Raw genomic sequence first — 26,322 nt, forward strand, 5'->3', positions numbered from 1 at the left:
TCCGCAGACGGACGGCTTGGTGGAGAGATTCAACCAGACACTGAAGAATATGCTACGGAAGTTTGTGTCAGACACGGGATGGGACTGGGACAAATGGCTCCCATTCCTGCTGTTTGCTTACCGAGAAGTACCTCAAGCTTCAACCGGGTTCTCCCCTTTCGAACTCCTATACGGCTGGCAAGTTCAAGGACCCCTGGACCTGTTACGGAAGAGCTGGGAACATCCTGCTTGCAGAGAAGAGGAGAAGGGTATCGTTCAGTATGTGCTGGAGATGAGGGACCGGCTTGAACGTTATCAAGAACAGGCAAGAGAGAACCTGAAAGAAGCTCAAGTAGCTCAGAAAACGTGGTACGACCAGAATGCGAGAGAGAGACAGCTACAGCCAGGGCAGAAGGTACTACTACTGCTGCCAACGTCGACCAACAAGCTGCTGGCCAAATGGCAAGGGCCGTACACTGTAGTGAGGAAGATGGGACCAGTGACCTACGAGATCCACCATCCAGATAAGGGTAAAGCCAAGCAGACATATCACATCAACCTGCTCAAAGAATGGAAGGAGCCATCTGTAAAGCAAGGGACGGCGATGATGGTGAGGGAAGTAACGGAGGTGACTGATGAGGAACCAGAATCCGAAGCAAAAGCACAGAGAGAACCAGCTGAGGTGAACCTGGAGCACCTGAAGGACCCCAACAGGGTTCAGTTGCAATGCCTTCTGGAACAGTTCCCTGCTTTGTTTCACCAGCGGCCGGGGAGAACAGAGCTAATTCGCCACACAATCCACCTCACTGATCCAATGCCTTCAAGACAGCGACCATACAGAGTACCGGAAAGGCTAGTGGATTCATTGAAGGAGGAAGTAAAGACTATGCTCGAAATGGGAGTGATTGAGCCATCAAGAAGCAAGTGGAGCAGTCCCGTAGTCATTGTCCCAAAGAAAGACGGAACGCTACGGGTCTGCATAGACTTCCGCAAGCTAAATGCCCAGTCCCGTTTCGATGCTTATCCCATGCCGCGAATAGATGACTTGCTGGAGAGAATCGGACAGGCCCGATACATTACCACGCTGGACCTGTGCAAGGGGTACTGGCAGGTGCCCCTTGACAACGAATCCAGACAATACACAGCGTTCAGAACACCGATGGGGCTATACCATTTTACGGTTCTTCCCTTTGGCTTACATGGGGCTCCTGCCACATTTCAAAGACTAATGGATCAAGTGCTTCAGGGATGTGACGGGTGGGCAGCTGCTTACTTGGATGACGTTGTGATATTCAGTTACTCCTGGGAGGAACATCTAGAACACCTGGAAGATACCCTGAGGCGAATCCAAGAGGCAGGACTCACCCTCAATGTCAGGAAATGTGAGTGGGCAAGGCAGGAGACCAGTTACCTGGGGTATCATCTGGGCAATGGCAAACTGAGACCCCAGGTGGACAAAGTGGAAGCTATCCGAAGAAGCCCAAGGCCTAAGACAAAGAAGGAGATGCGATCGTTTCTAGGCCTGGTGGGCTGGTATAGAAGGTTCATCCCTAACTTTGCATCCATCGCTACCCCACTTACTAACTTGCTGGCGAAAGCCGCAAGGAGCCCGATTGAGTGGACCGAGAACTGTGACGCAGCCTTCAGATCTCTCAAAGAGAAGATGTGCTCCAGCCCGGTCTTACAAAACCCTGATTTCAGCCAGAGATTCTTGGTCCAGGTAGACGCCTCGGCCACAGGAGTTGGGGCTGTCCTGGTCCAGGGAGGAAATCCAGTGGTCTACATAAGCAGGAAGCTGTTACCCAGGGAGACCAGGTACTCAACTGTGGAGAAAGAGTGTCTTGCCATCAAGTGGTCCCTCGAAAGTTTAAGGTATTATCTCCTGGGGAGGGAGTTTGATCTAGAGACCGACCATAGAGCACTAACGTGGATCCAGATCATGAAGGACCACAACTCCAGAGTGATGAGGTGGTACCTAAGCCTCCAACCCTATAAGTTTCAGGTACGGCACAGACCAGGAAGACAGAATGTGGTTGCCGACTACCTGTCACGGTACCCGGACAGTACGCGGCCAAGAGAAGGGGGAGGTGATGTGATGAAGTAGAGATCCCGCTGGGTACAACACACACACACGCTCCCTTACCGCACCGCACACACATACTCACCACACTGCTTTTCCCCTCCTCTCTGTTTCTCTGTTGTCGGCGGTGCGGGTGCACACGCAGCCCGATAGCCCATGGACAGTTTCACACACTGCAATATATCTAGCAAATATCTTTGAAACTGAAAAAGAATAAATCGCAGGCAAATTTTTTGACTTTGTTTTTAATACACTGCATGTTTTGCTAACTATTTCTCATTTTTCGTTCGCTGATCTGAACTTACAAATGCGCTTCCAGAGATTTCATTTACGCTTCTGAAGTTTTCGTTTACGCTCCCAGAGTTTTCGTTTGCTGTTCTGACACGTTTCTCTCGTGGGGGCGGGGCTAGTAGCAGTGTGTTCTTATTGGCTACTGAGGTTTTTATTGACAGCTTCTTCACCTGGAAGTGAAGACGTCAGTGGTGTGTTTATGTGTGGATTTGAGCGTCTGTAAGCGCAGCTTTCTATTTCATTTTAATGATATTAAGTTAGGTTTGTTTTTTAATTTTATCTGTATTTACCTGCTGCTACTACTTTGTCGACAGAAGCTTTTAGGAGCACAAAAGATCTATTCAGTCTATTCAGGTGTAATATTACATTAAAGTACTGTATATAATACTTAAAATATTGTATAGTGTCCAATGTTTTCGGATAATATTTGTTTATTCCTGATGATTCTTTTGCATGTTAGGCTCTGATTAGGTTGAGCTGTTACAATTTAAAGAGAATACTAGCAAACGTGTGTGATATATTCAGCCGTCAAGAAAGTTTCACTTCAGGTAATGCTAATCAAGGTTGGCAACTGTGATGAAGTAGAGATCCCGCTGGGTACAACACACACACACGCTCCCTTACCGCACCGCACACACATACTCACCACACTGCTTTTCCCCTCCTCTCTGTTTCTCTGTTGTCGGCGGTGCGGGTGCACACGCAGCCCGATAGCCCATGGACAGTTTCACACACTGCAATCCCTTGCTGTTATAATATTTCCGGTCATACATAGTACACCACACTCTTTTATCTTGTTTATGTGTCATATATTGTGTGGTTTGTTTGTCGTGTGTCGCGAGGGTTTGTTGTAGCCGGACTGACTGGTAGCGCCGGCGAAACCGATCGAATGAGCGGCGCACACTTATGACGTCACTGTTGGCGTCGCGTCGGCGCACACCACTATGAGTCCGGTTAAACCATTTTTGTTGTTTGTAGGGGGGCTGACAAATAAGAAAGAGAGTCAGACATATGTGTTATTGTTTTGTCATTTTTGTTTGATATGTTTATTATGTTTATATGAGGATTTGTTTAAAACTATATCTAATGTATATAGTTGAAGTCTAATTAAAAGACTGATTTAATTACCAAAGCAATGGTATGTCCGTAGAGGGGGCGGAGTCTGGCCTATAAAAGAGAAGGCCAGACTCAAATTTGGCACTTGTTAACCAAGTCGAACATGAGCGTGCAACTGTGGTGCCGTGAGTGATTCATTGAAGCGAGTATATTGAGGATACCCTTTTTGAATATTTTATTTATTGTTCATCTTTATTTTCCAGTTTGTTGTTTCTTTGTCACTTTGTATTTTGGGGTTTTGAAGCTACACTGTGAATATCTTCACCCCAGCACTCTTGGAGTTTTTTTGTATATATCTTTCGGTGCTGACAATAAATTACACCTTGCACAATAGTGCTGTTGCGGGTAGAGCCATCATTTATTTTTTACAACGGACCCTCGTGTTACCCAAAGCAGATCTTCGGGGGTCGCTATGTAACAGCAACCATGGCCATCACACTACTCATTGTTAGCATGATATACATTTACACCATCAAAATTAATTATCACTTAAATAAGAGGAATTTAAACAAGATGAAAATTACAATCGTGGCCTGCTGTCAGATGATACAAACCTCAGAGGGCATTTCATTACATATGTCACACAAAGAATGTTCTTGTTGCCATTTTTTTTTTACTGATAATTGTATTTAGTTATTTCATTTAATTAATACTACCTTCTAAGATTTAAAATTGTAAATATATTTTAACAATCATCAACCATTTCAATTGTGACTTATACAACCAGTTAAATTAATGTAATTGAAAATATGAATTCAATTAAATTTACATTCTTTATTGTCACTAAAGCATATACACAAGTATCGAAGTGAAGGTCTTGGATGCAATTATGTTGTGACAGGAAAGACCAGAATTCACAAAACATTAACTGCATAATATAGGCCTACATGTACAGTATTCTCATATACATTACAATACAAAATGAAAAATTACAAATACAGAATACATTTTAAAAATTCATATACATTTTAAATGTTGCAATGATTCTTTGAGCAGTTCCTGTTGCAGTTCAAGTAACATAGCAGTGACTGGATACAAGCAGTACAAGGATAGTCCACCCAAAAAATTAGAATTCTCTCATCATTTACTCCTTCATGCCATCCCAGATGTATATGACTTTCTTCTTCACATAAACATAGACAAAGATTTTTAAGGAAATAATCCATCTCTGTGAGTCCATAATACAAGTGGATTGTAACCCATGTACGCAAGACAGTTGGTCGGAAGTGATTTTTAATAGTTAAAGCAGCACTCAGTAGCTTCGGGACTTCTTCGCTGTATTCTCACTTTTTGCTCGCAGGTTTCTCTCTAGAGCTCCCCCCACAGCTTCGGAATAGATATTTGACAACACTGTTGTAAAAACTCGTTGTTGATTCTCAGACACCAGAGGCTAGTAGATCAACGACATCAAAGCAGACGGGACATTCTTTCAAACGTCTTCTTCATTCGGGTTCGGACAGCGTGAGGGAGCGCAATAATGACAGCATTTTAGCAGATTTCTTTTGGCCGTAAAGCAATTGTTTACATCGCGAGACCTGATATCACGCGAGACTTCCTGACGCAGCGGCTCAAAGTTGCAAGTGCGTATTTTCCGCTCACGGGCACCAGGGGGGTGCGAAACGACCACCATTCAACCCGAAATAAGTAATATAACCATTCCAATGACTCCGAAGCTGTTCAGTTAAGGTAAAAAAAGTTACTTCGTTCACCTTTAAAACAGTTTACATTATTAGTATTTCTTTTATCTAGCCTATTGTTTGACTTCAGAAGGCATTGATTCATTCACTGAGGTCGCATGGATTACCGTCACGCTCACTGTGTGTGGTTTTTAAAGCGTCTTTAGGACTCACCGAGATGGATTACTTTCCTTATAATCTTAATTCGTGTTTATCTGTAGAAAGAAAGTAAAATGCATCTGGGACAGCATGAGGGTGAGTAAAATAAGTGAGAATTGTATTTTTGGGTGAACTATGCCCTTAACATTCATATGCTGTTGGTATGCTAATCCAAGATCAGCATAGACTAATAAGAATAAAGTGCAAGGTGTCTGAAGATCAAGATCCCAGTCATTCAAAGGTGATGTGTCTGAACAAAGTAAGATTATTGTCTGATAGGGACATCTCTGGTACTATCACTCCATCCTCTGTGTCAGCATCAGAATTTTGGTTGCTCCACTCCTGGAAAATGAGAGAGGAAATTAATTATAATCTAACAATACAAACTACTTTGAACCCCCACATACAGTAACAAGTTGCAGATTTACAATATTTTTTTCCAAACAAATTATATAAATGTTTTAAGGGATTTTACAGTACTAGCTTAAATATTTACCTCGGGAGTCATGAAGCATTTATCATATGTAATACTGTTGTGTAACCCAGTAGATGGCTGTATACCCCTATAAACATATATCCATGGCTGTGTATTCCCCAGTTGCTGGATGTTTTCAGTCATAATTACTTGCATGTACAGTATTAAGGTTTTAATTTGGACATATATTTATTATTAAAGACTATTAAAGATTAAAAAAAATTCTCAGAAATGTTCATTTGAAGTGCAATTTTTGGCATTATTATTAGTCAAATATTGACACAGAAAAAACATTTACTCATACTAGCTACATATAATAGCTTTATCTATCAGTCATCTTTATCACACAAAAGTAATCAGAATAAATAATTTCAAAATAATTAAATAATTTTCAAGATACTTCAAAATAATTGAGTGTTTATTATTATGAACAGAGACGTGTTCTGTGGTCAAGTCGTTTCTCTCCTCTTTCAAAAACTCTGCATCGCAAATTAATCAGCAATTGAGAAATTCAGGTTTAAATAGCTTTATTGGCATGGTAAAAAAAAGGCTTTACATTGCCAAAGTTGAATCAGGCAGTGATTGACAGCGCTCTGGTCCAATGGCATCATTGACTGATACAGTACTTTTTGTACTGTAGGCTACAGTACATATACCAGTGTTGTTTTTGGCAGCCCTTTTAGTTTTAGTCTTAGTCTTAGTCTTTTGGACGAAAATGCTTTTTAGTTTTAGTCACATTTTAGTCACTTATAAACTTGATAGTTTTAGTCAAGTTTTAGTCGACGAAAACACAAAAAGGTTTTAGTCAAGTTTTAGTCGACGAAAACTCAAAAAGGCTTTAGTCAAGTTTTAGTCAATTTAAAAAAGAAAAGAAAAAAAAAGTAATCTTTAACAAATTAATTTAGGTTGAAAAGTATTGGAAATGGGCTTAGGTTTGACAGGTTGTAGCAAGTGTTGCAATTCATAAAACAACAGTTAACCTTAAAACCTTTGCATAATAAACTAGACTTTCTCATTGATGGAGATGCAGTGCTGCCAAGCTGTACTTCATTGTCGCATTGGGCAGAAAACGTACTCGGTTACTAACGTAACCTCGGTTCTCTCTAGAAGAGGGAACGAGTACTGCGTAAGATATCTTACGCTAGGGGAAAATCCTTTTCCGCGAGATATTGAAGCCAAAAATTATCCTTAATTTTGTAATAATGCAAAACGCGTTGCAGCAGCAATGCAGACATAGGCGAGACAGCTCGCGCGCCTATTGGCTGCTCTGCGGCAACTGCAGCAGCCTATCGAGCGAGGCCTGGCGTGACGTCAGACCCAATCAGGGCACTTCGCGCCCGCTGCGTCACGTCCCGCCGAAATGGGCGTGGTCTAGGCCTATAAATATCGCTCGCAGGCAGCTATTATCTGGTTTTTCATCATCGAAGCAACCAGAGCGTGTGCATGCACGGCAAGATACGCAGTACTCGTTCCCTCTTCTAGAGAGAACCGAGGTTACGTTAGTAACCGAGTACGTTCTCTTACGAGAGGTCTCTCGTACTGCGTAAGATATCTTACGCTAGGGGACCCAATGTAAAACGCCGTGCATGCTGAGATCTGACACCAAAGACCCAAGGGCGAAAGCCCGGGGTACATATAGTGCACAATCACTCAGTGAACTCACAGGGAGTCCGGGAAGAAGGAGGGGTGCAGCCTCACTTTTCCACATAAAGTAGCGTCAATGGGACGCGAATTTCATCATACAGACAGGGCGGGGTACGGCCTGAACTGATGGGGAAAAATGTGGGTCTTACACAGTTTGCCCAGCTTTATACTGTCGAACATTGAGCTGTGCTCAGCAAACGCAGCATTCTGAGCTGAACGCATCAGGTCAGATGATACTGGTAGTTTAGACCGACAGCAGCCTGGCCTGCAGGGCGGGAACCTCTAGGTTATAAAACCTTATAAATGTAGACGGGGAGGCTCAACCTGCCGCCATACAAATATCTTGCAAGGCAATCCCACTTGACCAGGCCCACGAAGAGGCCATGCCTCTTGTGGAGTGCGCTCTGACACCCAAAGGGCACTGCATGCCCTTGGAGGCGTATGCCAGCGCTATAGCATCAACTATCCATCTGGATAGGCTCTGTTTCGACGCGGCTAGTCCCTTAGAACGTCCGCTAAACGAAACAAAGAGCTGTTCCGTCTGTCTGAAAACAGACGAGCGAGACACATAAGCTCGTAATGCCCTGACTGGGCAAAGGAGGCTCGCGTCTCTTTCCTCATCAGGGACCGGTAGGGCTGACAGAGAGATAATCTGCGCCCTAAACGGTGTGTTGAGGGATTTTGGAACATAACCGTGCTTAGGTTTGAGTATAACTTTTGAGTCATTGGGCCCAAACTCCATGCACGCCGCGCTCACAGAGAGCGCGTGCAGATCCCCTATGCGCTTCACTGAAGCGAGAGCCAGCAAAAACACCGTTTTGAAAGACAGGTGTTTCAAATCGATTGACTGTAAAGGCTCAAATGGCGCACCTTTCATGGCTTCCAGAACCGTAGAAAGGTCCCATACGGGGACTGAGGGAGGTCTGGGAGGATTCAGTCTCTTAGCCCCTCTAAGGAAGCGGATGACTAAATCGTTCCTTCCTATTGACTGACCAAGCGTTGTTTCTGAGAACGCTGCTATAGCCGCCACATAAACTTTGAGCGTGGAGGGGGCCCTGCCCCCATCCAACAGCTCTTGTAGGAAGGAAAGCACCTCCGTCACATCACAGTTTGTGGGTGACACACCACGGGCTGTGCACCAGCCCGAAAACACTGACCATTTCGAAGAATAGAGTCGTCTTGTAGACGGAGCTCTAGCCTGCGTGATCGTGTTTAATACTCCTTTAGGGAGTCCAACATGTACCCGTTGATGGCCCAGACATGAAGGGACCATAGTTCCGGGTGAGGATGCCAGATCGAGCCGCGGGCCTGTGAGAGGAGATCTCTCCTCACTGGTACTGGCCACGGGGCAGTACTTGCTAACTGCATCACGGCTGGGAACCAAGGTTGGTTTTTCCAGAACGGTGCTACCAGCAGTACTGAGCATCCTTCTTCCCTGATCCGTTCTATCACCTGAGGCAGGAGAGAGACGGGGGGAAAAGCATAGAGCGGGCGGCGGGGCCACACATGGGCCAGCGCGCTCCTGCTCTTGGAGAAAAATTCTTGACAGTGAGCGTTTTCTTGAGACGCAAACAGGTCCACTTCCGCTCTGCCGAATTTCTTCCACAGCAGTTGGACTGTCTGTGGGTGTAGAGACCATTCGCCTGCCGGAACATTGTTCCTGGACAGTCTGTCCGGTCCTAAATTCAAGATCCCTGGCACGTGCGCTGCTCTGAGCGAGCGCAGGTTGCACTGAGCCCATACCAGGAGGCGTTCTGCCAGCCTGTACAGTTTCTCGGATCTGATGCCGCCCTGGCGATTTATGCAGGACACCACAGACATGTTGTCCGAACGGACCAAGATGTGGTGACCTTTTATTTTGGGGACAAAAACGCGTCAGCGCGTTGTCTACTGCCAGCATTTCGAGGCAGTTTATGTGCAGGAGCTTCTCCCATTCTGACCACTGGCCGAAGAACGGTCTGCCCTCGAGCAGCGCTCCCCATCCCGAGGTGGACGCGTCCGTGGACACCACTTTCACCCTCGAGGAAGTCCCCAGGCTTACACCTGATTGGTACCAGTCGTTCGCTTTCCAGGGTTTCAGAGCTGTAACGCATTTCTGATTGACCCTGAGGCGAAGCAAACCGGGTGCCCACGCTTCGCGTGGGACTCGCGCTTTCAGCCAAAATTGCAGCGGGCGCATGCGGAGCAGACCCAGCTGGAGCACTGACGATGCTGAGGCCATGAGACCTAGCATCTTCTGAAATTTCTTGAGCGGGACAGACGCGCCGCAGCGAAAAGAGTTCGCTGTGCGTCGAATGTCTACCGCGCGCTGTTGTGATAGTCGCGCTATCATGGATAGTGAGTCCAGTTCTGTGCCCAGGAAAGATATTTTCTGACTGGGTGACAGGGAGCTCTTTGCCCAATTGACACTCAGACCCAAATCCTCGAGGTGATCGAGTAAAATGGTCGTGTGTTCTATGAGCACTGCGCGAGATTGCGCTAGAATCAGCCAATCGTCCAAATAGTTCAGCACTCGCATGCCTCTCATTCTGAGGGGTGCGAGCGCCGCATCCATGCACTTCGTAAATGTACGGGGTGCTAGGGACAAACCGAACGGCAGGACTGTGTACTGATATGCCTGGCCCTCGAAGGCGAATCTCAAATATCGCCTGTGACGTGACGCTATCTGTATTTGAAAATACGCGTCTTTCAGATCTATTGACACAAACCAATCTCCTTGGCGAATCTGCACAAGGATTTGCCTGGTCGTGAGCATCCTGAACTGTCGCTTCACAAGCACTTTGTTCAGTTGCTTTAGATCTAGTATGGGTCTGAGACCCCCGTCTTTTTTCGGTACCAGGAAGTATCTGCTGTATAGCCCTCCCTCGCTCTGATCTTGAGAGAGAGGTTCTATGGCCCCTTTGTTCAATAGTTTCGTCACTTCGGCTCGAAGTAGATGTGCTACTTCTGTTTTTACCGTGGTCTCGACGCGCGCCACATAGCGGCGAGGGTGTCGGCGAAACTGCAGCGAATAGCCTCTTTCTATAATGTTCAGCACCCACTTCGAAAATCCCGGGTAGCTTTGCCCATGCGTCTGCATGGATAGCTAGGGGTCGAATACGAAGCGCGCTCCGCTCGCTCAGCGATGGAGAAGCTTCGGTGTGCTGTAACACAAGCGTGTCGCTCGTGACATTTGAGGCATGGGGCGCGCTGATGACAGCGGGCAGATTGCCCGCGCTCGACTCCTCTGCGGTGGTTAACCGCGAGGGGGAGGGCTGGGCGGTTCCCGTGGGAACTGTCATGTCTATGTGTGGATGTGGGCGCGGGACAGCGGGCACATTATCACACCGAAAGCATCGTTCGCTTGCGTGAAGCGAGTGCACGTTGGTTTCGTTTTTACAGAAACCGTGAGACATGCATAACGTGGTGTTAGTGGGCACATTCACCATGTTTGAAGCGCAATCGGTCTGAGCCGATTCATGTGCGCGAGCCCTGTGTGACGGGCTGTGCTTGTGTGTAGAGATGGGCACTGGGCAGTGGGCATTCTTCTTACACATAAAGCACCATCGGCCGTGGCCGGGACACCAGAAAAATTCACACTTATGGGATTTATCTGGGTAGCCGTAAAAACGGCGTTTGTGTGCAGGCAAGCGGGTGACAGAACCGACTTGTTTACTGCAGGATACACTGGAACAGTCACATTTACTGGAACTGAACGAGCGAGAAGTTGCCATAGAAACAGAGAGCGTCAACATGCTGGCGTTTATTGCAGGCCTGCGTGCATTACAACAGGCTTGTTCACTGCAATATTGACATTTCCAGTCGCCTGAATTCCAGAGGGGAATGGGAAATGTATAGGAAAAAGGGGGTTGGTCCGTCCGCAGCGGGACCAGAAAAACTCCCTTTTTTCCTTACGCCAGTGACGCACGGAACACCATAGAAACGGTGTTTGGGTGCAGGCGAGCGGGTTGTACAACGCGCTCGTTGGCTGCAAAATACACATCTGCAGTCGCCTTTTCAGGGAACTGACAGAGCGAGCATTGACGGCATAATTTTATCTGCCGGTAGACCCGGGGATCGAACGCGGGTCTCTCGCGTGCAAAAGCCTGAGAGTCTGCCACTGGGCCACAGGGGGAGACACATTGTAACTCAGTTAGCGCGAGTATTATAAGAGAGCGTCAACGTGCTGGCGTTTGTTTGCAGGCATGCGTGTATTACAACAGGCTTGCTCGCTGCAATACTGACATTTCCAGTCGCCCGAACTTCAGAGGGGAATGAGAAATGTACGAGAAAGAGGAGGTCGGTCCGTCCGCGGGGGGACCAGAAAACGCTCTTTTCTCCTTTCGCCAGTGACGCACGGAAACCATAGAAACGGTGTTTGGGTGCAGGCGAGCGGGTTGTGCAACGCGCTCGTTGGCTGCAAAATGCACGTCTGCAGTCGCTTTTCAGGGAACTGACAGAGCGAAGCATTGGCGGCATAATTTTAACTGCCGCTAGACCGGGATTCGAACTCCGGTCTCTCGTGAGAAAAACCAATGATTCCGCCACTGAGCCACAGGGGGGAACGCAAAGGTTTTCGGATGCACGAGCATATAAGAGCGTCACATGCTTTCTTCGGCGTATGCTTGCAGGCGCGCTTGTATTAAAACAGGCTCGCCTGCTGCAATATTGATATTTCCAGTCGCATGATCAGGGAACTGGGAATATGTATGAGAAATTGAAGGTCAGTCCATCCTCGGAGGGACTAAAAAACACATCTTTCTCCTTTCGCCGGTGAGTGACGCATGAATGGGGCGCAGAAGGCAGGGTAGCTTTCTTATAACGTAAAGAAAAACTAACCCCGACCGTCCGCTTCCAGCCTCCCTTGTGAGCGGCGCAGTTTGCGCGGCTTGAACAGAGGGAGAGAGAAAGCTAGCCCCGTGACCGCCCGCTCCTGACATCCTCTGTGAGCGGCGCGGTGTGCGCGGCTCGAACAGAGGGAGAACAGGTATCGTCCCCCAAGCAGGCAAGGCAAGCGGGCGAACTGGCAAGCTTTGCGGGTTGGGGGGGGGGCGGAGGAGCAGTCTCGGAGAAGGATGCCAGGTGAGTCCTCAGAGTCACCATAGGCAGTACCTAACTCGCAGTGAGGGCAGTCGCCGTCAGCGAGTGCGAGAGCTGCGTGATCAGGAAAAGGGGCGTCTTGAAAAAGACGCCCAGCTCTTTTAGTGCAATGGGAGTGTGTGTCGCGGCGGCGAGCACACACACATACATAAACACAGTAGCAGAGAAAGGATATAATGCCGGAAAGCGCAGCAGGAAGGCAAGGAAGGCGGCGCGGCCAGCGACTTCAGTGACTCGTCCCGCTGAAGGTGCTCTCTTTCAGACGGCGCGGCTTCTTATCCAGCTCCAGCGATGCGTGTGCTTCGCTTGAAGGATGAAAAATCAGATAATAGCTGCCTGCGAGCGATATTTATAGGCCTAGACCACGCCCATTTCGGCGGGACGTGACGCAGCGGGCGCGAAGTGCCCTGATTGGGTCTGACGTCACGCCAGGCCTCGCTCGATAGGCTGCTGCAGTTGCCGCAGAGCAGCCAATAGGCGCGCGAGCTGTCTCGCCTATGTCTGCATTGCTGCTGCAACGCGTTTTGCATTATTACAAAATTAAGGATAATTTTTGGCTTCAATATCTCGCGGAAAAGGATTTTCCCCTAGCGTAAGATATCTTACGCAGTACGAGAGACCTCTCGTAAGAGAACTTTTATCCCCATATTACAAGTTTTTTCCATGAATTGATGCTCTTCAAAAATTTCAGCACATTGGCTATTTTCACCTAGCCTGACTACGTCAGACTTCGTACTTCCGCTCAATTTCATTTCGCTTCTGTACTCAGTCTGAGACAGCGTCATAGCTTTCCGTTTTCCTCCGGCCTGAAAACAGCCGGGCCAATCAACGAACAGAGGGCGGGCTGAGAGCCGTGACGTAGACGCTGATTGTACCGTGGATGCATAGATTTACTTCACATAATCTGCAGAAGTCGTTCACAGCCATGTTCACTCCGGTGTTTCGCTCGATGGTTTTTGTTTTCGCATCATATGTGTGTTTACAGTGGAAGTTAGATGCGGCTGAGCATGCGCATAACACACGCCATAACCAAACATTATGTGATTGGCTTACGGGTAACCAATGATTTTAAACTTCAGACAAGCGCCCCCCCGCGAGAGAGAAAACACTTCTCTATTATGCCATTCCAGACTCTGTCTACGAAGCAAAGCGAAGTAGCAGAGTTTGGTATTACCAGGCTAATTTTCACCAGTAATCACAGTAATAAAGGATTGGTTTAAAGTTTAACAACAAAAAACTTTGAGCTACTACAACATTACACACAGATAAAGTGGTAACAGAATCACTGTTTTACTCCAAAAAAGCCAGGAATAAAAACATTCTTACTTTGGCAATTGTGGCTTTATTTGAGAAATTGCTAAAGTGCAATGAACAACGTGCCCAAAATATAAGCTATTGAGGAACACATACTTATGCTCTACAACTTGTGCTTCAACTTGAAGTGCAACAACAAGATGCATATTATTTGTAAACACAAACATCATACAACCCTGTCTATCTTTAACTTGTGCAAACTGCAAAGTTGCAAACATTCTGAAACAAAATAATAAAATAAATAATACTGAGGTGCATTGAACATAGGTTGTTAGAAATGCATACTTGAATTTAAAGTATGAAATAAACATGACACTTGTGTTGAACATAAAAATGAATAAGACAATCCTTGAATACTGTAAACACTGTATTTGGTCTTTAAAGAAAGCAAACTAACTTACTAAATAAATAAAAACAATGTTGGTTTAACACAATGAAGTAGAGGAGGGCCTTACCTCTAGTGCAGTCTCACAGCAAGCACAAACAGAATATCACAGTAACATATCTGTAAAAAAAAAAAAAAAAATTAAATGCTCGTTAAATTAGCCTACTGACCTCGATTCAGTTTCAGGAAAGCACTTCTTTCTAAAATGACTCTTGCTCTATTACGACGGCCACGACTGAGGTCACCTGTAATGCTAAAGACTCTCTCAGCAAATGCTTGAGATGCTGGCATGGCCAGAAGGTCTAAGGCAATAGGTTTTAGGCTCAGATAAACAGAATCTCCCTGTGCAGCCCAAAATTCTAGGGCAGTCTCTTGGTTTGTAGGCTGTGACAACTGCTCTTTGAATTTCTTGATTTCCTCCTTGACACACGGCTTTGAGAGTGTAGACTTGGAAGGCCGGCTTGGTTTGGACAAGAATCTGAATCTGGGCCGCTTGTTATGAGGCTGCTCTTCTTTGGATTCTTCTCCCTCCTCTGGCTCCACATCTTCAGCCTCCTCCTCCCGTACGACTGGTGGCACCAATTGAGCAATATAATCTTCTGATCTTCTCAGAAGTGCCTCTATTTGCTCGTCATCATTTTCAAGGAGTGCTTCAGGTGCAACTGTCGGGTCAAGGAAGCATGCAGCAGCAGCGAGAGGTGAAAACTTGGAGTCAGTGTGATCAAGAAAGCAGCTGAACCTCTTGTCCATGTTTGACTCCATCTTAATTGCCAGGGAAGCTAGGTCCTTAAAGCTAGATCCCTGGGCATGGGGGAACTCAGACAGGTGACCCTGCAGGTCCAGAAGGGCAGGCACCACAAGGGATAATGACTGTGTGTCACTCTGGAGCAACTGGGTATGCTCAGCGAAGGGGATGAGTAAATCTCTGAGAGCGGACAGCTTATGCCACTCACTTGACAGTAAATAGTCCCAGCTCATCCCATCCGCAACCTGAACTACTGAGTCCTTGATTTGGAGAAGCCGTGATATCATCTGATATGTGCTGGACCATCTAGTAGGGCAGTCTTTGACCAGGGTTAGTTGACACAGCTGCAGCAGTCGCTCAGTTGCCACCGATGACTTGCGGAAGAGCTTAACAAGACCTCTAACTTTGCTCAGCAGTCGGTTTACACTTGTGTCTTTCTGGATCATGTTCACCACAAGTTGTAGAGTGTGTACAACGCAGGGGGTCCTACTCATATCTATGGCTCCAAACCTAGAAGATACAAAAATACAGAGAAAAATAAATAGTTTTAAGGACATTCAATAAAATTGCCATGAACAATTGCTAAAAAAAAGTGACTATAACCTACAAGCATAACTCAAGAGTGACTGACATACTGAAAATTAACAGCAAACTGAAGTAATTTACCTCTGGTGTTCTATAACAGCCACCTCAGAATCTTCAGGGTCACTCCTCTCAATGGATTCATCCTCGGAGTCGGAGCTAGTGGGCTGATCCGGTTCATTGGACTTGAATGCTGCAATCATGTTGCTTCCGTTGTCAGTGATGACTGTTAGAATTTTGTGTTGTGGTATTCCCCAGTCCTCTATGCAACGGTCAACACAATGTTTTATACACTCTGCCGTGTGTGGGTGTGCGATCTGATCAAGTCTCAACAATATGTGCTGTGCTTTGTTTACCACAGTGCAAAAAAAACATGCACTAATTGCCAGAAATGAAGCTGTAAGTCCTTTTTTGGTCCACATGTCCAGCCCAATTGTTATTTTACGTGCTCTGGCAAGCCGCTCTTTGTACTTTAGTTTTTCGTCATCATAAATCTTGTCAACTAAGTTGTTTATTTTTGTTCTTTTGGGTATGGTCATCCTTTTATCAAAGGTCTCCATCATGTGGATGAAATCTTCATCCTCGACTGTGCAAGCGGGTAGGCCAGTGCGTCCAATCCAAAGAGCGAGCGCTTGTTCTTTGACACGTTGTTCCAAAAATCCCTGCATGTTCAACAAATAAAAGTGACACAAACATCAGGGATGCAAACACATGTATGGTCAAAAAAGAGAGAGGTTATCGAAGCCCTCGCCCCGCGGCAAATATCCAGATACTTACATAATTGTGATGAATTTAATCCTTTGTAAGTTATCATTTTGCAGTGTAAGATTGCAGTTAACACCTTTAAATATTACATAAATGTATTATGTATTTTTATTAAACTCAGTGAGTGTATAAATCAGCAGCAAAAAGTAATTCTTGAAAAAATCTGTACAGTAATTTTATAAAATCTAAACATGTTAATAAAAACTAATTACTATTAGTACTTATAAAATACAATCAGGCAATCATACATTTCACAATTTTATATTTATATATGAATGTCAAGAATTCAGAAGTGTAGTAGGCTATATATTTATACAGTATAGCCTACACTACACACAAATAATATACAATTAAATTATGCTCATTTTAAATGTATTGTGCAGGCTAGGTAAAAAAAAATATAGGCTTTTAATAATCTTTCAGTGCGCAAAACCATGATAATATGAAACGCTTCAAAACAGAGCACACAAAGCGCGTATGCGCATCGCGGGTGCAGAATGATGTGCTCAAAGCAACATGGAGTCACAGTGTTCAGCGCTGCGCAAGTGCGCATTTAAAAGTTCACGGCACAAAGTGAAGAAATGTCGAGCGCACAAATCCTAGTGTATCGGTCCAACAGTTTATTGATCATTTGTTTCTTCAGTTTTAAATTACAGTTATTGTGCGTTTGATGCCGATTCATAGTCCTTGTGATGTGTGTGATGTGCATCAACAAACATAAAATACAAATACACAAAATAAAGTCATTTTATGCAAATCCACAGCCTTTTATCTACAGATCAAGCATTATAATGTTAATATATCATATTGGAGAGAGTTTTACCGTGCATCCTGCTGTAACCGGACGAGGCGCGCGCGCTAGTAGTATATATGGGACACCATGTGTCAAAATGATTGATGGCTTCCGGTTGTCATTGACCTTCCGGTTGACCTTTCCGGTTGCCCTTCCGGTCCCTATTGTTATGGATTGACCTATTGACCCTTCCTATCCGTCGATCATGTGGTTTTGACAGTTAGTTTTGACCTATGACCCTACCTATCCCCTCGATCATGTGTTTTGACAGGTGGCCTTCCGGTGTCTTTCCGGCATATGTTGTTATGGTTTGCCCTATTGACCTTGCTTTGATCATGTGATTTTGGACATAAAGTTTGAAGGCTCTGTTATATATATATAGGATATGGGATATGTGTCAGCATTCCAGAGCATTCCTGAGCACATTGTGAGCCCCTTTGGAAAAGTGAGAAGAAAAAGACAGAGTATTGTGCCTGTATGTGTGTGTGTGTGTGATTGTGCGCGCGTCCTCTGACATTCCTGAGGTAACAGTGAAAGTGAGAAGAAAAGACTGAAAGTGTGTCACACAACCATTGAAAAACAATTATACAAGCAGTTAAATGTTTATAGAGCGCTGAAGAAAAAACAGTTTATGAAAATCAGTGTGGTGTCTATCACACAAAATAATAAATGAATAAGGATTTTACTAAATACTAAAACCTACCACAAAAAAGTTGAAAACATACTGTTCTTTAAAAGTATAAATGAAATGGTTGTAAAATAATTTAACTAAAGTTGAAAAACATTCTGTTCTTTAAAAGTATATAAAATAAAAAACTACTGAAACCAATTGTTTTAGTTTTAGATAAACAAAATAATAAAATCACAGAGTGGTTCTCTCTTACAGCACCACCTGACGGTCTCTGACTCCTAGGGTTTATTCAGCGATCAGAATGAGACATTGTGTTAGGGCTAAAATTATTTCAAAGTTTAAATGATATCTTTATAATTTTTTTTTATATATATTTTTTTATTAAATTTAATACATTATTAAAAGTCGTAATAATGTTTTAATAAACAATTTTATTAAAGTCTTAATAAAAAAGTCTCTCAAACAGGGGCCCCCGCTCGTGTCTGTCAGCAGGCGCGCGTCTATCTATCTCACCAGTAAAGGAGCCACGCGCGTGTCTGTGTGTCTATGCACGCGTCCTCTACATCTCCTGCTCCTCCACATTCCATAGGTAACAGTGAATTTATAAAAGTATATAAATTAAATGGTTATAAAAAATATCTACTGAAACCATTTGTTTTAGATAAACAAAAACAATAAAATCCATCTTACATGTTTAGAGAGTTACAACGAAAATGACTACATAGGACTATCTTCAGAGAGAGCAACCATGAAAACATTTAGAGACTGTCCCGCTGATAGGATACTTATAAGGTCCTTCCGATCAGCGCTGCGTCTTCTGAGAAAGAAGTTACTTGACAATAATGATAGCTTCAGGATATCGGGTGACAGGTCAGAGGAGCCTCATGTCACAGTAAATCTAGTCTGCGTTCCAGAGTACATCCAGAGTTTTATACTAAATTTATTTCAAAATATAATCCTAAAAATCTTTAAAGTTTGAATACATACGCATCTTCTATTTATCTTTTAAAAGATTACTCTAATGATTTTGTTTAACGGTAACCTAAAGTATCATTGTTATTAAACAATGTCTGTTCAAAAAACTTTAGATGGTTGAAAAACTGTACTTAGTCAATCATAATTGTTTGTCCATGCGGGGGTTTCTATTTTTATGTTGGGGGCTTTCAATAGAATCCATAGAATATTGCATATTCTATCCCGTACACCTAAACACGACCATCGCAGAAAACTATAAAATAAATAATTTAATATAATTTCTAAGCTGTGTTGTGTGCGCACACACGCGGTTCTAAAAAATCTCTATTTTAAATTAAATTATTAATAAATATATAACCAATGAATAATAACATATGTTACTAAAATGTATTTAAAAAATGTAAACAAAGTTTTAGCTAAATAAATATATAAATAAAAACACCTTACATTTCCAGAGAGGCGAAGTAGTTCTTTATGCAACGATAAAAAACAATCCAAAAAGCAAATAGTTGACCAGATGAGCCTCGGGGGGACAATGTCACAGTAAATCTAGTCTGCGTTCCAGAGTACATCCAGAGTTTTATACTAAATTCATTTAAAAGCATAACCTTATAAATGAGATATTTTAAAATTAAAAGACTGTTTAAATCAAATCTTTAAAGTTTTATTAAAATCATATCTTCTATTTATCTTCTTAGAAGACTTCTTTTTACTAAACGGCGTCTGTTCAAAAACTTTAGATTTAAATAAAAGCAAAAATTATGCTTAGATCTTATTTATACAAAAATATTTCAAACAGTATTTTTGTCCATACAACATGAAACATGTTGTCAAAGTTTGTCACAATGTTTTTGTTGTTGTTGTTGTTGTTATGTTGTTTTAAGAAATCCAAGGACTCCACGTTGCTCTTATTTAGACTTAGTTTGTATCATTTGGAAAATCACCACACAATTTCAGAGACGCGATGTGTGATAAGTAAAGTTTGTCTTGAGCGAATATTTAATTTTACTCGTCTTAATTCAAAGTATAAGTATAAGATCGTATAAGATCATTTTTACTTGTATCTCCCGAACTATCCTTAATCAGTGTGGAAACACACAAGGTGAAACCCTTTACTGAGAATATACTATCGGTTATCTACTCAAAATATATGTAGAAGTTTAAATCCGGTGTTTAAAATCTGTCTGGTGGTCGCATGAACAGACTTTGGGTAGAGCTATAGCAGGAAGCATGCCCTTTGACCTCCTCAATTGTGGAGATTTTTTTTTTTTTTGTTAAAGACCCTACTACAAGTTAGTTCTCCCAAAATAATTTCTCCCATCTAGCGGTGAAATTGTATTCTGCATTTAAACAAATAGTGCTCTCTAGCGCCTCGCTTTTTGCAACTGCGTGTTGCAACTGCGGTAGCCGTTATGTGTCAAGAATCTATGACAACATGTCTTCCAATAGCACTTCATCGAGTTTAATTGTACATGTTCTACTGTTATGCTGCCAATATAATGATTTACACAAGCAAGCAATGAAAAAAGCTTGTAATTTAGACCGTAACTTTGACTCACCCGTCGAGAAGAAAGCAGACAACTTCCCTTTCAAAGTCTTTCTCCTTCATTAGCTCTTTCCACCTGGGAGAAGCTATCCCGATATTTATATACATCCCGATAAATTACATTTTTGCTTTTTGGCCACGAGGATTCCTTCTCCTGTGGCTCGGCATAAGTATGATCCAGCATTATATTGTACCGTGCAGTGCCTCCCATATGGTCTAGCGCAGGGGTTTTCAAACTGGGGGCCGCGGCCCCCTGGGGGGCCGCCAGGGGGCGCCAGGGGGGCCGCAGCAAGTTGGAAAAAAAAATGTTAAATATGAGTATTGTTATAAAATAACATTTTAATAATTTGTTGCATAGCCTATCTGAACATTATACTTTTAATGCTAATCTTTTAGAGATGAACTGATTGATCGGCTGGTGACCAGAATTGGCCGATTTTCACGTGATTTTCAGTCTGACATAATGGCGATTCAAATGCACTCGGGCGCCGCATGATTAACATCGCGCAGCATCACACGTGCACACAGAACGCACATGTAGGAAACCTTGTGAATTATGGCCGTTTCAGACCGCGAGCGGCGCGTGAGTAGCGCGAATTTTTTTCGCCGTGCATGTTCAGTGTGTGCGTTCACACCGCGAGCAGGAGCAGCGCGTGAGCGTCAAGCAGGAGCGTCCCGTGCTGTGAGCAGTAGTGAAGCGGAGGGTTTCGGCGCAGAGTCTATTTTTGCTGCGCTGCTCAGCTCACGCTCAATTAAAGTGAAAGCACACTTTTGATGGACAAAATAAATATGATTTCACACAAAAAGTACCAAAAATGCACATAATTTGCATGTATAGTGTGTTTTAACAAGAACTTCAGTAGGCTTCAAGAAAATGAAGACTCAAAAATATTTATAGAAAATGTACCCATTTAAACTTGTTTTTATTAATCAGTTTGGATAAAAGTGGTGTTTTATAAAAAATATATATATAGAAAATAAATATTTGTGTGTGCTGTAAAGTGGTTAGAAAAAATTAAATCAGAATCGGCTAAAATCTGTATCGGCAGGTCAAACTCAATGACAAATCGGAATTGGCCTTGAAAATTGTAATAGGTTCATCTCTATAATCTTTCTGATTGGCTGGTATCAAACACCATCACATAATCTGATGTTCACCTAGATGTTTTATTTATTTATTTATACATTTGCCGTAATATTGTCGATGGGTTCAATAACACATCCTGCAAAAGGGGGGCCTTGGCCAGAACCTAGTGGTATTTGGGGGGCCTTGTCATGGAAAAGTTTGGGAACCCCTGGTCTAGCGGTTAGGATTCCTGGTTTTCATCCAGGCTGCCCGGGTTCAACTCCCGGTATGGAAAGTCAATTTTTTTTTACATTGTCAACAAAATTCAAGTTATTCAATAATCATTTTTAGTAATTTATAGGCTTAGAGGCCTACACGAACTGCAGAAACAAGCAGAAGATATGTAAAAACTCATAAATGCTGTTTCAGTACTGAAACATTTTCACAAATACAATTATATAGAATTCAGAAAATTTCACTATGGAATATTTACTTTATCATAATTTCAATTTTAGTACATCATCATTTAAACTTTTCATCTCATAATTATGACGCATAGTCAATTTTAATGTAAACTTTTTGTTATAATTATTACTAAATTCACAATTACAATTTTTGTCAGTTTTAATGTAACACTATTTTGATGGTCCTTTTGAATGTGCTGATGACTATACTAGTGTTGATGATGAAACGTGTTGAGTTAGGCTAGCGCTTTTCGTCCCTCTCTGGTATTATAGTGTTTCAAGATGGCGGAACGACACGGAAGCCTCCTTGGACTTACCCGCCCCATGTAAATAAAGATAAGAAATGTTTCGCTTACGAGGATAAGTCAGATCATTGGCAGAGGTCATTTTACACCCATGAGGACATATTTTATGAATACAGACAATGATTTTAGCTAATAAAATAAAAAATTTAAACGAGCGAATCTACACATGAGAGGCCTTCAGAAGTCATAACTTCAGGGGTCAACGGCTTAGGCCCATTGGTTTAGGTATTTGTAAAAATCAAATACTGTATTACACTTTTCAAAGTTACAATAAAAAGACCTGTTGTGTTCTGACACAAGGCCATTAACTTGTTTTTATAAATGTATTTTGCTTATTTCTACAAATATCAACCTGAAAAATGAAAAAAAATGAAAAAAAAGAAAGTGTTTTAAAATACAACTAAACCATGATAAAGTTTTGTTTAGATGTTGATGACTAAGCTTCTGGCATATAGTGCGACCACGCAACAAGAAATCTAATATTGGTGTAATCTTTGCGAGGTCTCACTCACGACGCACAACTTTGTAAATAAAATAAAATAAAATATTATGGAAGTCATTGTACTGTAATTTAACCATATTTTATTGATTAATATTATGGCTTCATGTTGATTTAAAGTTTTTAATTGTTATTAACTAATACCTTTATCTTTTAACATCCGGCACAAAATGAAAGAGATGTATTATTAAAAAAAAAAAAAGAAAAAAAAGGAATGTTCACAATCACTATGTGTCAAAAACAGTATGTGTGTAAATAGTTGTGCAAAGTTCCACACCCTATGGACTAACTTTAAAAAACAAAACAAAAATACACATAAATAAATATATATAACATACACAAATAATTTCTTATTTGTTTGTAAAAGCAACTGTTTCTTAAATTATCAGACACTCACCGCACCGATGTTAACATCACCATATATTGTGTTTTCTACCATGATTGTAGTAACTATTGTCCCACCATTCTTCTGGGCAATTGTTAAGTTAAGCTGATTAGGGTTCTGAATTAATGGCTGTCCGAATGATGTAGAAATATTATGCTGGCGTCGTTGTGGAAGGTTGTTAGGCTGTTGAACGTCACCATCTGTTAAAAAACCATGTAAACATTATAGTAAAGCTAATTGAAGATTGAGAAACATATTGACTACTAACAAAGTAAATTATACATCTTTCCTACGTTTGATATTCTTTTTTCAGATTTTTTTCACTATGGACTTGATCCTTTTTAATGCTGTTTTCTCTCCATATTTATTCTGTAGTTCCTCTACTGTGTCTTCCAACTTCCCTGTTGTTCTTCTCCAGCTGTGCTAACCAAAGACAAACAGTTAGAAGAATAAAATGTATGTACAATAGCAAAAATAAAGTTGGTCATTAGTTGTTAGGGTTAGATACACCTGTAGACACATTCATACACCCGTTCGCCTGGTTTCATTTAGCATACACCAGAGTTCAAACATTCACTTTTTCAAAGGCCGAAAGATTGCGCGGTCAAAATTTCTCTTTTTAACATAAGAGTTAAAAAAAGGTACATGAGTCACGACGCATTGCATTATGCACCTGACCTGCCGGCTGATTAAGTATTTATGAATTATAACAGACTGATGGGAAAAACATTATTTTGCAGTTACTTTTTTAAAATTTGTTTTATTATTCAACTATTTCTTTCTTTTTGTTAGTTTTTATTAGTTGTAATTTTATATAAACATTTAACTTTTAAAATAAAGGTTTTACAACAACATCACCATCTTCTGTTATATTTGGGCCTCCATGCTCATCTACTGTACAGTATATGATATTGGTGAAGGGGGCCCGCATGAATATATTTTTTAGGGGGCCCCCCGAATTCTCTAGCTACGGCCCTGTTCACATCGCATCGTAAGCGCATAATATCACCTGCTCAAGAACTTCTTGATGAGTTTCTTCTGTATTAAACAGCGAATCTTCTCAGTCAGATCGTCGCAAGATCTCAGGAATCCTCTCACACTGCTCGTGGTCACGCGCTCCATCGCTAACGATTCAAACTTCCATAAAGCGCGCCAAAACAGCAGCGCGGAGATGTGACGTCACGTGTCGAGCGGGCGCTCCTAAAAAGCACATCTTTGCATTTCTTCTGAAACAACAATTTTTAACATCACTAGCGCAACACTTATCGTATTGCCGGGTGTGATTGTAATGTTTTGTATGGCGTTTTCTTTACACTCTCCCCGGATATCTGTTTCCTACAGTTAGCTGTAATGTTAGTGAACTCTAGGTCTTCTCTTTGTTCATATACGACAGTATTCGCATGAATTGGCTTGATTTGATAAAATTATGTTTTAAACCATCATCTTCACTTGAGACATTTACATTATATTATATACCGTCCTATATACCGTTATACCGTCCTAGTTTTTAAATAGCGCTAAAATGTATATTTTAACCCTTTATGCGGATATGCCGCACAAGGTTCTCTGTTCTCTGGTTCTATGTTTTTAAAAATAAAGACAAGGATGCCTCTTTCTATAAGCGACCCTCAAAATCTGTGCATACAACAAAACACGTGTAGGTGTACGATGATTTATCAGAAAATTACTTTTGTTTGAAGAAAAACTTAAATCAGCTGGTGCTTGATAACTATTGAAGTTATATTGAAGTTATGAATTCGGTAATGATGCGATATTTATCACGTTTTAATTTTAACTCAATACTCAAAACATCTTGTTGGTCAAATTAACTTAAAGCCTGCGCAAAATTATTCTTAAAGCACATTAACTTAAAGCATGCGCATCCTAGCTACTTTCTAAAAGTTTGTTACAGAACTTATGGTGAACAATTCACCCATATGTTTTAAACGTGTAATGTTTAATCTGATTTTGTTACTGGATTGAGTGAAAATAATAAACTTCTCCTTTGTTTTTATTCATCAAGTTAAATCTAAAAACTGTTGTTACTTGGATGATAAATATCTTCGTTTTATGATAGGAAAGTACGGACAGCGCCTTTGACCAAGCCTCTACATATGGGGCACTTGCTCAGAGAAGGCGCACATTCTTTGCACACAACTAGGTGACCACAGGGGATGAAGACAATGTTCACTTCCTTATCCATGCAAACTTTGCATGTGCGCTCCTCTTGAAGTCTTCTTAACTGTTCCTCCATAGACAAGTCTGAAAGATCTTGACTCGGGGATGCTGCTTCATTTGTCTGGGTCACCAGGCCATGCTCAAATTCCATCTCTAAAGCAGACTTCACCACAGGATTGTTCTCTTGTTCTCTCACAAATTCTCTTGAGTCGCTGTCTCCATTAGTCAATAGCTGTTCAAATAGTCTTGGAAATCTTGCTTGAATCTGATGAACAAACTCTTGGCCCTTTTCTTGCAAGAGGTATTCACATCTTGGAAACCACTTGGCATGTTCTACCCATGGATCATCACCAGACTCCCAACATCCGAGTCCACCATCGCAACAAAAGCACTTCACGTCATCATTACGACCAACATAGTAAAAACCAGCCATAGCCAATTGGTCTGGTCGAACAGTTATTCTTGAGGGCCAGTAGCCAAATGTGAGCAACCTTTCTTCACACTGTTGCATTGCCGATACATTGAAAAGGCTAGATAAAGGTACATTATCTGCACGGTCACCTCGAACGAAGCGGCAGTTGGGGTAATGCCTCTGGTGTTCTGATACTGCACGATCTCCCGGTTCCCAGTTGCTAAGCTGGCCTCCACAACTGAAGCAAGCCACTCTGTCGCCCTGACCAAGGTAGTAGAAACCAGCTTTGGCAAGCTCGGCCGGAGCTACTGGTGCAAGAGTCCAATTCTGAAAGGTGTCAAGGCGTTCCTGTTCCCGACGCATGCCAGGATTGTGACAAGCCGGAGGGCGCTGGTGAGACATATCCTCAACTCCATGGGAGGAAATGGGGCTGGAGAGGGTCAGGTTGCTGAATGCCATGTTTAAGTAAACTCCTCCGTTTGGCCTGAAACGGATGCCGTGGTGGTCGATGTTACGGCTGTCACAGGGGCGGAAAGAGGATGGCTACGTTGCGAAGCGGGGGAAAAGGCACTTTTGATGAAGGCTCTGGATGAAGACATAAAAATGTGACCACTCAAACCCTTCTCTCTGTCGGACATCCCATGACTAGTGTCTAGTCGTCCTCTCACATAATCTTATTAAACTTATTAAATACCCTCTATGATCCAGGACCCGATGCTAAGAACAAAATCTAATTTTGTTCAACACCACAAAATGTCCTTTCTTCTGTTCTGTACAC

The 26,322-nt window shown here is 42.5% G+C and overlaps 2 protein-coding genes and 1 long non-coding RNA gene across 3 annotated transcripts in view; all 3 read right to left on the bottom strand.

Annotated features, from left to right (window-relative positions):
* LOC309505148 overlaps nt 1–17,696 on the bottom strand; it is an 83,933-nt gene extending 66,237 nt beyond the window's left edge. Inside the window, exon 1 of the long non-coding RNA XR_014208328.1 lies at nt 17,557–17,696. This is a non-coding gene — a long non-coding RNA (uncharacterized lncRNA). The remainder of the gene's footprint in view (nt 1–17,556) is intronic.
* On the bottom strand, nt 7,740–10,197 carry LOC309505286 (uncharacterized protein; the record flags this gene model as incomplete). Its single annotated transcript, XM_082178663.1, has 2 exons — nt 9,236–10,197; nt 7,740–9,174 (listed from the first exon to the last, which is right to left on the bottom strand). Exon 2 carries the CDS (start codon nt 9,159–9,161, stop codon nt 7,740–7,742), a length of 1,422 nt encoding a protein of 473 aa, XP_082034789.1. The 5' UTR covers nt 9,162–9,174; nt 9,236–10,197.
* LOC309505032 (zinc finger BED domain-containing protein 4-like) lies at nt 13,181–16,156 on the bottom strand. The gene is made up of 2 exons (XM_082178396.1): nt 13,689–16,156; nt 13,181–13,208 (listed from the first exon to the last, which is right to left on the bottom strand). Exon 1 carries the CDS (start codon nt 15,498–15,500, stop codon nt 14,361–14,363), a length of 1,140 nt encoding a protein of 379 aa, XP_082034522.1. The 5' UTR covers nt 15,501–16,156; the 3' UTR covers nt 13,181–13,208; nt 13,689–14,360.
* Nucleotides 17,697–26,322: the final 8,626 nt, after the last annotated feature.

The sequence above is a fragment of the Leuciscus leuciscus genome (genome assembly GCF_965113295.1).
Source record: "Leuciscus leuciscus genome assembly, chromosome: 8".
Taxonomy (NCBI): Eukaryota; Metazoa; Chordata; class Actinopteri; order Cypriniformes; family Leuciscidae; genus Leuciscus; species Leuciscus leuciscus.

Excerpts from the sequence above, each read along its gene's own strand:
- LOC309505032 (XM_082178396.1), bottom strand. The coding sequence starts at position 15,500 with ATGTCCTTAAAACTATTTATTTTTCTCTGTATTTTTGTATCTTCTAGG.